The 10625-nt window shown below is 27.0% G+C and overlaps 4 protein-coding genes across 10 annotated transcripts; 2 read left to right on the top strand and 2 right to left on the bottom strand.

Moving 5' to 3' along the window:
• The first annotated feature begins 859 nt into the window (after positions 1-859).
• Positions 860-3567, top strand: LOC106787600. 2 transcript variants are annotated; one of them, XM_014750119.1, is made up of 3 exons: positions 860-990; positions 2311-2614; positions 2739-3567. In XM_014750119.1, exons 2-3 carry the CDS (start codon positions 2426-2428, stop codon positions 3120-3122), a joined length of 573 nt encoding a protein of 190 aa, XP_014605605.1. In that variant the 5' UTR covers positions 860-990; positions 2311-2425; the 3' UTR covers positions 3123-3567. The 2 variants fall into 2 exon arrangements, with proteins under 2 accessions (XP_014605605.1, XP_014605606.1); XM_014750120.1 differs by lacking the exon at positions 860-990 and adding an exon at positions 1560-1577.
• A 660-nt stretch (positions 3568-4227) lies between these two features.
• On the bottom strand, positions 4228-6007 carry LOC106787601 (geminin-like). Of its 2 annotated transcripts, none has more exons than XM_014750121.1 (5): positions 5596-6007; positions 5079-5194; positions 4855-4988; positions 4589-4761; positions 4228-4484 (listed from the first exon to the last, which is right to left on the bottom strand). In XM_014750121.1, the coding sequence occupies exons 1-5, from the start codon at positions 5653-5655 to the stop codon at positions 4425-4427; spliced, it is 543 nt and encodes a 180-aa protein (XP_014605607.1). In that variant the 5' UTR covers positions 5656-6007; the 3' UTR covers positions 4228-4424. The 2 variants fall into 2 exon arrangements, with proteins under 2 accessions (XP_014605607.1, XP_014605608.1); XM_014750122.1 differs by having other exon boundaries at positions 5602-5972.
• A 68-nt stretch (positions 6008-6075) lies between these two features.
• On the top strand, positions 6076-7980 carry LOC106787613. 5 transcript variants are annotated; one of them, XM_014750137.1, is made up of 6 exons: positions 6076-6151; positions 6396-6484; positions 6889-7037; positions 7130-7266; positions 7360-7532; positions 7633-7980. In XM_014750137.1, the coding sequence occupies exons 2-6, from the start codon at positions 6428-6430 to the stop codon at positions 7690-7692; spliced, it is 576 nt and encodes a 191-aa protein (XP_014605623.1). In that variant the 5' UTR covers positions 6076-6151; positions 6396-6427; the 3' UTR covers positions 7693-7980. The 5 variants fall into 5 exon arrangements, with proteins under 5 accessions (XP_014605623.1, XP_014605626.1, XP_014605628.1 ...); XM_014750140.1 differs by having other exon boundaries at positions 6108-6203; XM_014750142.1 differs by lacking the exon at positions 6076-6151 and adding an exon at positions 6181-6234.
• A 530-nt stretch (positions 7981-8510) lies between these two features.
• On the bottom strand, positions 8511-10525 carry LOC106787581 (smoothelin-like protein 1). The gene is made up of 5 exons (XM_014750032.1): positions 10396-10525; positions 9396-9471; positions 9080-9239; positions 8716-8867; positions 8511-8631 (listed from the first exon to the last, which is right to left on the bottom strand). Exons 1-5 carry the CDS (start codon positions 10523-10525, stop codon positions 8511-8513), a joined length of 639 nt encoding a protein of 212 aa, XP_014605518.1.
• Positions 10526-10625: the final 100 nt, after the last annotated feature.

The raw sequence follows: 10625 nt of genomic DNA, 5'->3' as shown, positions 1-10625 counted from the left end.
GTAATTACAAAACAAATAAAATGAAAAATAAAAAAAACAGCTTCAATATAATATATTAGATTCTACCAAAAAAAATAATAAAAGATGTGAGGAACTTTAAAAAGAAACTCTCTAATACGATGAACAAAATTTAAGTAAACTAAATTCCTATTCAAATAAATCAGAAATCAATGTAAGTACTTATTTCATATAAGACAATAAAGTGTCCATCAATTTTGTAGTCTGTTAAAAATAAATACTTGTTTTAATATCGCAAAGTTATATTAGTTATGTATGAAGTACACAAAAACAAAATTTTATGACAATTAGATTAGATTATATATATATAGAATGATCATTTTCCCGTCATTTTATTTCAATAAGTTTTAAATTTGCCGCTTAAATATCTTAACTAATCAAATTTAAATGGACGTTACGCATGCTTTATTAAAACAATTTGTCCAATATAGCAAGAAAACATAGAACTTTCAATTTTTTTTCTTTCCTGATTGTTTTCTGTTTCCTTGATATTGATTATATTTATGTAACATCTTTGAGTGTAATAAAAATCTTAGGTTAGAAAATTGTCTACTCAACCAATCATAAAGAAGTATAATATGAAATTAAAATGAAATATACATCACGTAAAAGTATTGCGATTCAAGGACTAATTGGTTACAATAAAATTATTAAAGTTAATTATTTAACAAATAAAGTATTTCATTCGATTAAATAATTCACAATGCGTTTAAATTAAAACTTGTTTTCTCTCTTTATTAGATAAAAATGTAAAAAGATAAGAATTTTCATACGAAGATAATAGAAAATTTCTATATTATTTACTTATTATTCTTATACGTAATAGATTCTCTTTTTTTTTATCTAGCTACCTTACCTTTAGTCATGGCAGACATTTCGTGAGTCGCTCTTATCAGGAATAAAGTATATTTCCTTGTCAGATAAAGTGAAATACTAACTCATTACGGGATTTCACATTTACTTATTTCTCGTGTAAGCAATATTTGTAATAATAATTATCCAAAATCTTCTAACTCGTTAACGTTTTTGTTAAATGTTCTCTAAACTATCTCTTATCTTGATCGATAGTGTAAAATATTTTTTTCTTCTTTTTCATTATCTAACAAGACGAAATTATCTCATATCTCGATTAGATTTCTTAACGAAATATATTTAAATTAAAAAAGAAAAAAGAAGAAAACATTATCGTTTGTAAATAATAGCAAAAAACAAAAAAAATTGTATAAATTAATAGATTGCTAGAAGCATCAAGAAATAATTGATTTTTTTAACTTTAATTATTAACCTTATCTAATCGTTAAAGATAAATTTTTATATAAAGCTATATACATATGTATATATATATATGTCTACTTAGATGCATATGGTATACAAACAATTGAATTAATCGTGGTTAAAAATGTGTATTACTAGCATAAGATTTTAATGCTTAAATTTTTTTAATAGAAACAAATTTAGTAAAACATAGTATTAATTTCATTAGTTGTTTAATTTAAATTGCAAAAAAGATCAAAAATATAGTTTATATAATATAGTTTAATAAATAAGTTATTAAAAAGGTAAGAAACAAACGAACATCAAATTTTTCTTATTGAAAATAATTAAATGATAGTCTTTGATTTTGTTGTTACGGATATTAAGTTAAAAATTTGTTGCGTTCTAGAGTTAAAGAAAAAAAAATTGTTAAATAACAATAAGTTTAATTTTTTTTGTTAAACAATGTGCTGCATGCTCGATATTTTTTGCTCGTACATTGCGTCACTCTGCAGAAAATACGGATTTGTATGTTGTACTTGCTTTCCGGAATCCGTCAGTGATGATTCCAGCCTCGAAAATTTTAATTATTTACACCAGGATTACAGCATCTAAATATTTATAATAAAAAAAAAGAAAAGAAAAGAAAAGTTCGATTCCCATACGTTTCTCGATACAATTCCACCTTTTCGTTTCCATTATTTTTCTATTGTGTAACGATATTGTTAACCTTTCTCATTTACAATTGGATTTTTTTTAAAAGCTTTACTCAAAATTATTTATCTGTTATTTATTAATGATTTACCTTTATTATTTGCTTGTTATAAGTATAATTAGTAATCATCATACGTTCTTCTCATTTCATTTCACAATATTAAAATCAAACTCTTAGTACAATCTTTTTCTTCACGTGAATTTTTTCAAATCAATCAAACCACATTTATAGTTTACTTTTCCTCCTATTTCATAAGTACTTGAATAATTATATGAGAATGTTAATTAGCGCTTCAATCGCTCTCAAAAATGTTTTATTTTCAGACTAAAAGACTCATTAGAATAAAACGTATCAACAGTGACGTCCGGGAAGTGACCCCAAAAACCTTTTCATTCGTTCGTTTTTAATTTTTCTCTTCAAGTAAAAGAAACGTGGAAAATGGTCGAAGGTATATACGCTATGGAGCAGATTTTCATAGACGAAGAAACAGGTGAAAGTTTAATGCAATCTCTCCAGGACAACTTAGAGATGCATAATCCTATTTGTTCAACAAATAATGTTGAAACTGGTGAACCCGAAGTTAATTTTCAAGGGATTACGCAAAGAAGTAGAAAAGTACCTTTTCAGGTGAAGAATATTTTTCAATTTAACAACATGCTTTACGGGTGCGGTTAATTATACTTTCTAAATTGCTTTTATACTTTCCACAAATGTGTCTTCGGATTAAAAATCAAAATATTATTTATTACAGATACCAAAACAAGTGAAAGATAATATGATGCCTAAGAAATCAGGCTGTAAATTAAATAATATGGAAATGGAACCAGTTCCAATAGGATCATCTTTCGGACAAGTAAATCCAATTTGCTTGTTTCTACCAGCTATCATATATTCTCGTTGGTTTTTAGTATTACTTATGATATTTGAAGTTATTCTACATGTTTGGGCACATCGCAAAAATAAGTTATTGAAAAATGCTAGCGTCTACTTCCGCTCACCATTCCATGCCATATCTTCTGAATTTTGTGCTCTTTGTCAAAATGAAACTTGCATGTATCAAGTTGGAAAATTGCAACAAAAACGTATGCACAAATTCTTTCGACAATGTAATTACATGAAAAGAATAGTTACGTGAAACATCTTCATAAAAGATGAAAACATATTGTACTGTGTCATTATAGATAAATATTTGATCAAGTTTGGCATGCATTAGACATTACTATTTTACATTAAATAATCTAAACTGTCTAAGGATACCTTAAATGCAAATTATTACAATATTAGTAACAATTTGGTGATAAACTAATCTATTTGTAATGTATAAGTAACTGTGCTAACAAAAATCAAAAGTAAAACTAAGTATATTTTTATACATAATAGAAGGTGGAAGATAAGCATTCTATTTAATGAACAAACAGTTGATAATAGAATACAGTTAAGTAATCATTATTCATATATTTTTGTTCGTATAGTAAAAGTATTTTATTGTTATGACATAGGCGCTTATATGAAGATTTTATTTTTATACTTATTAAATTGTTATTAAATTATAATATTATCAATAAAAGTATTTACCTAAATTCATTTTTTATTACTGCTACTATTAAAAAGTTGTTAAGAAAAGAACAATGTATTAATAAAGCTAAACGTTATTTTATTTATGAAAATAATTTCTACGGTGAATATTAAAAAAGTAGAATTAAATCAGATAATATATATGACTCAATAAAATATTTATACAGTTTTAAAAAGATGTAAAATAAGAGTAAAATTTTAGTTTTTCAAAAATCCGCTTTAAAATGCAAAATGACCAATCATGATTATCTGTAATTTCAAATTTATTTTATTCATCACGATTGTAAATATAAGAAATAATCTGTAACCAAAATACAAGTAATAATATTTTATTATTTATGTAAAAAATTTATTTATTATATTAAATTTCTACATAATTCGTTTTATTTTTTTTTATGTTTAAAAAGTGTAATTGTTGATTCCAGTATAATTTAAACCTTGGTAGCTTGAATTATGGTTTCTAGATAATTGTAATAAGCCTATAAAGGATCAAATATTTGATCAAACGTTGTATTACATGTGAACTGTGAATATATATCCGAGGAGTATCGGATAAATTATATTTTTTATGAAATAAAACTTTTAATAGTTCGAATATTATTCATTTAGAACAAAAAAGTAAATTTTATATATATTCATGAATAATGAAATCTATGAGGGATTTATAGTTTTGGCCTCAGGCAAAAAAAACACGTTAATTATATTTATTTAAATTACTAATAAATGTTTAAACCATTAAACTTTAAACATAACGTATATACAAATTTGTTTAATAATCTTTAATTTTTTTAAAGCTTTTATCCAATATAGAGTTAATGTATAAAATTAATATTTGGATCACTCTTGAAAATATAATATAAAATTAAAGAGCACTATCTTCCAATGAATTGTGTATGCCGTTGCTATCATCTTCAATCATTTCCTGTAAATAAAACATAATATATATTTATATATATATATACGTAGATCATCATTATCAAAATCATTCGTTAATTACTAATTGCAATAAATTTTCCTTTCACTTACTTGTAATACTTCAACTAATGCTCGTGTTTCGTTCAACATTTCGTTACACAAACGATTTTCTTCCTGCAATGTTGCTATGCGTTCGTGTAATGTTTTATTTTCATCTAGCGCGTCATGAAGTGCTATTCGTCGTCTTTCTGCTAGTACTTGCCAATAATTCTCGCTTGGACCAGCTGCAATACAAAAACACATTATTAATTTAATTAGAGATCTGTGTAACTTCTTCATTCAATATACATTTATTGCGAATATAATTTGATATATACCTTCAGAGGTTAAATCTTCTATTTCGATTTGAATCTGCTCTCCTCTACTTGTTTGAACTGCCTTATTTTTACAAATAACATTTTTGTGTTTTTGTTTTGTTATTTTTGGTTTCTTCGTTGTACTTTCAATATCTCTGTTGTACAAAATCATATAATAATATTATTTTTTGTGGAATACATTTATCTAATATACAATACAAATAAAGTAAATATATTTTCAGTACTTCTTTAAGGCATCTTTGATCGATGAATCTACTTTGATGGTTCTTCCGCCACCAACTAGATTTTCTTTGTCTACAGCTGTTGGTTGCAAGTCGTGCAAAGATTTTTTAACTTTAGTCTGTGTAAGTAAAATAAAGTAAATAGTTTTACAGCATCTCCTTTAATTGTACAAGGAAATGATTAATTATCTACTCTTCTACTAAAAAATGTTATTTTTGACGATGACGTTCTTTCTGTAATGTTTTAATTAACAAACAATTTTTTAAAATATGTTCACTAAAATTCGTTCATGTTATAATTTAAATTGAACTAACTGCCATTTAGAATAGACTTTAGATCAAATGTTATGTATTGTTTTTAAAATATATTTTAATAAATATATTTAAAATATATTTCTTTTTCATACAATTATACTCATAATGAAAACATTTAACAATTATATTTTCTTACACTTCAATTATAAAATTTATTCATGATATTTTGGAATTCATGGAAAAAAATAGAATAAACAATATTTACATTAACCTCTGATGTGGTAGTTTTGGCGCCAGAAACTTTTTGATCACCCGTTGGTTTCATGATTCGATAATATATATAAAATTAACTTAATGTTTCTCTCAAAAGAATAATATTCGAACTATTTATAATATCTTATTTTATGAAAAATAAACTATATCCGATATTCATTGTACATTTTCACAGTTCAAATGTAATTCAACGTTTGACAAAATATATGTTTCGCTATAAGCTCATCACAAACGTTTAGAAACTATAGTTCAAGCGACCAAAGTTCGAATAATACTAGAATCAACTGTTACGCTTTTTAAACATAAAAAACAAGACGGATTATAGGAATACTTATTATATAATAAATAAAATATTATTTTCGTATTTTGTTAGAGATTTTTTTTATATTTACAGTTTTAATGAATAAAAGAAATATGAAAGCAAAAATGATTAGGGTTGGCTATTCTGAACTATGAAAATATTCCTAGACTCTAATAATTGATGCGTCATCTATAGACTCAGTGTTGAAGCGCAATTTTCGTATATAAGCCGTACTACAGAATATTCGGTACTTAATTTGACAATGAGTTTTAAGAAATAATCCCTTTTCATTTTTCTAGGAAAGTTTGAATAATCATTTTTCGCTAGAAAGTATATCTAATTAAAATTCCTAATTTGGTATAACCTTAAATATTTAGTTATTTTCCTTCTTATCAAATATCTTAATCTTTTATCTTTCCATAATGAGATTACATTTAATATTTTAAATATGCTTATATTAACAAAGTTGATTTTATCTTGTTCATAAACAGATTACATTGTTACTTTGGAATATCGTTACCAAATGATGAAACCAACAAGTGAAACGAAAGTTCTTGCCTCCAAAACCGTCACTTCAGAGGTTAGTTTAAATATTGGTATTATATTTTCTTTTTATTCTTTTATCAATGTCGTGAAAACATTTAATAATTGATTAGATATTTTGTTTATTAGACTTATTGTAGAATTGGATTAGTATAAGGCTGAATTGTTTTAAATAGTCTGAGCAACAAGTTATAACATATGATAAAAGCACACCTTAAGTGACGGTTGATTTAATTTATATTATTTCTCAAACGAGTAAATACATTTAAATAATTATTTTTTTATCAATACGTGCTGGAAAAAAGTTATTGCTAAAAATAACATAATTTAATAGAAGGTTAGGTACATCGAACATTAGTTCAGCTAAGGGATGTGATATATCACAGTTTTCTGTTTTATTAAAACAGGCTAAGGTCAGAAAGTCATTTGCACATTTTATAGCCAGAACCTACAGAAAAAGGGATCCTGAGTGAGACGGAAAGTAATGTCACGACAGAATTACCAACTCAAGATGTTCGAAATATACCGGAGAAAGCAAAAAAGGAAATTTATGTCAAAGCGGAATTACCACTTCAAGATACCGTAAAAAAGTATTTATACATATTTTTATTTTTTTATAAATTATATAGGAGATTAATGTATATTGTAAGAATTAATAATATTATACGATTTTGTACTTTAGGGATGTTAAAGACACGTCGGTGAATTCAAAAAAAGAAAGCATTAAAAATAGAAATTGTTTTTATAAAAAAGATAAGGCAGTTCAAATAAGTAGAGGAGAGTTGATTCAAATCGAAATAGAAGATTTACTCTCTGAACGTATATATCAAATTGTGTTCGCAATAAATGTATATTGAATGAAGAAGTTACACAGATTTCTAATTAAATTAATAATGTGTTTTTGTATTGCAGCTGATCCAAGCGAGAATTATTGGCAAGTACTAGCAGAAAGACGACGAATAGCACTTCATGACGCGCTAGAGGAAAATAGAAAATTACACGAACGCATAGCAACATTGCAGGAAGAAAATCGTTTGTGTAACGAAATGTTGAACGAAACACGGGCATTAGTTGAAGTATTACAAGTAAGTGAAAGGAAAATTTATTGCAATTAATAATTAACGAATGATTTTGATAATGATGATGTACATATATATATATATATATATATATATATATTTACAGGAAATGATTGAAGATGATAGCAACGGCATACACAATTCATTGGAAGATAGTGCTCTTTAATTTTATATTATATTTTCAAGAGTGATCCAAATATTATTTTTATACATTAACTCCATATTAGATAAAAGCTTAAAAAAAATTAAAGATTATTAAACAAATTTGTATATACGTTATGTTTAGAGTTTAATGGTTTAAACATTTATTAATAATTTAAATAAGTACAATAAACGTTATTCTTGCCTAAATTATTTATATTTTTCGATTGTACTTATTATGCGTCTCTTTGTAAATATTATTTGTATAGCTAAGGAGATTGTGTTAATTTAATATATTATTAAATATAAATAAGTATATATAATTTTTTTTCTTACAGTCGCACATGATTATATATTTATCAATTTTACATGCGGTATGTAAAAATGGTAAAACATTATAAACGACTGCTCGTAAGTTAGTCTATAAATTTATTTATAATAACAAAATTATATTTTTTAACATATATAAAAAAAACAAATTGTATTTATATTTAAAAATGTTAGTCTATCAACAATAGTCAATAGTAGAAGATATACAAGGTCTTCATTCTTTAGTATAGTGGTCACATTTGTAAGTAAAATGATTCGTAGATTTGTGCGAAAGTTTATGCCAAATTAATTGAAGATGTAAGAAATTAAAAAAAACAAGAAAATATCAATCCACTTTAATTTTCCTTCTTGTGTCAAGATCAACTTGTTAATTGTGTTTTTAATCTCTTCGATATTCGTCAAGTATTACGTTATGTAAATTAATTCAATTGCGAGGTCTGCTAGAAGGGATATATATTTATAAAAAAAAAAAATATATATATTTGTATATATATCTATAAAAGCTGATTTTATTCAATCCTCGTCTTTGAAACGACGATAAAAGGATTGAACGTAAGTGAAGACGCATTTCCAATCCGGACGTCGCATAGCCACCATGTCCTCAACATCGAGTAATGGTGCGATACCAGCTTCACTATAAAGAAAACAATGAACAAATAATATTATACATTTTTAATTATTTTTAAGAGAAGATAATGAAGGTAATAATAAATCTCACTCAGCTGTTTTGAATGCCAGGTCAAAATTCTTCCTGCGATCCTGCGGACGTAACGAATAATAATCGAAGGCATTAGGTCTAAAATGATGAATCAGAGCACAAAACGCCAAACCATTGTTCCAACTGGTCGAGAAATTATCAAGTTGTATATTCTGCAAATCAATAATGTTAATATATCAATTTCAACGATGATATTGAAAATGAGAAAGAATATATGTACTAATAATTAAGACAGCGGGCTAAATTGAAAAATAGCAAATAAATTAATTTTATGATTTATGTTATAATAAAAATAAATGTTGTATAAAATATATCATAAAATAAATTGAAAAAATGTTGTTATTTAGTCCATTATAATAATTACCAGCACATATGTGAAACCTGGATATTGCGTGTTTACCTCATATTCTTTGGTTTTAGAACGGCACCAAGCTAACAATCGTTCCTTTATTTGTACCGCGTTATTTGTCACAGTAGGTTCGGTAAATCTAAAACGAAACTCCTTTTCTGGCGACTTTATGGGACTGGATCGGAGATCGGAAAGGACAGACAAAACATTAGAAGACACAACAGAGAGTGGAATTCAGGATATAATAGAAGAAGAGACAACGAGAGAAGAGATTTTTCTTTAATTTTCGAAGAATTTTTTCGTTGAGTTGACCAAGAATAGTGATAATTACCTTGACGGCAAAGAAGAACTATATTGCCGATCTAGTTGACGAAATTTGGCAAATGGCGATAATGGTTTCTTGGGGGCTGAAAAAAGAAATGTGCTGTTATCGGTGAATTCTTTACGACTATGTTATTCACACTTGCAAGAGTAGTAAATCTTTAGTTTGTAAGTATTCAAAAATCATCAGTATCAATCTCTTAATTCAAAATAATAAGTAGAGATTCTTTTAAAAGTATAATTACAGTTAACTGAAATGGATTTTGTAACGTTCTTTTACTATAACGTTATATCGCTATTAAAGCTATGAGTTAGTTCAAGTGTCGGCCAATTTAACATCGGTTTTGCTTGCTTTTCCAGGCATAAAGAGATATAGAGAGGCTAAAGGTTTTTTAAGATCTTGAGGAAATTCACTCCAAGCTTTCTCCAATCATCTTTCGTGTGGTAGTGTATTGTTTCTTCAATTGCATCGTCGTTGTTGTTAAAAAGGATTCATTGTAAACTGTCTTATTTATATAGATGCATGCTAAAACTGTGAAGTGTAATTTGTGTTTATTTGTAGCAACAGAAATCTATAATTTCGAGGCAATTGGCAACGACGACGGATGTTCCTATGATCAGGAAGATCCTGGCATAAGTAACGCGAGTTTGGTTGAGTGTGGTCGTAGTGATGATGTTAACTGTACAACCGCGCATATAAATGACACCACACAGCTACGAATATAATCTACGGCAAAAGTCGCACACAGTGCAAAAGAGCAGTGTGGAGAAAACTAGAACACTATTTGGCGCAACAAAAGGAGCTACAGAAAGATGCTTTGTGACTCACTGCTTTATTCGGGGATCTGTACGACCTTCTAGCGAATCTCTATCTTTTTCTCTCTTTCTCCTTCTCACTTTCAATGTCCGTCCTTAGAACGTGTGGCTACGTCCAAAAGACGAAGTAGAATCATACGCGCTGTTAAATGCGCTAGAAAGAAAGAGAAAGAGAAAGGGAGACACATATGTACGTCTTAGCTTTTGTGAAAGGACTGCCAAAAGCCGGTGCCTTCTAGCCAAATAATATGAGCCGAACAGCATCGTCTTCTTCAAGTTCTCTGCCTTACGTTTCTTGGTGAAATCTCTTTGAGGTTGCAACATAATAAGATATCCAGAGTTACTTTTCTTCTCTGAGTCTCCTCGAAACATTTTCTTTTTTCTTCCTTTTATCATTTCAAATTTGTACCTGTTGAGACCGATG

This window comes from Polistes canadensis, unplaced genomic scaffold (genome assembly GCF_001313835.1).
Source record: "Polistes canadensis isolate GaletaPanama2010 unplaced genomic scaffold, ASM131383v1 scaffold_107, whole genome shotgun sequence".
NCBI lineage: Eukaryota > Metazoa > Arthropoda > Insecta > Hymenoptera > Vespidae > Polistes > Polistes canadensis.
The sequence above is the reverse complement of the archived record's forward strand: the minus strand, read 5'-3'. Positions and strand labels throughout refer to the sequence as shown.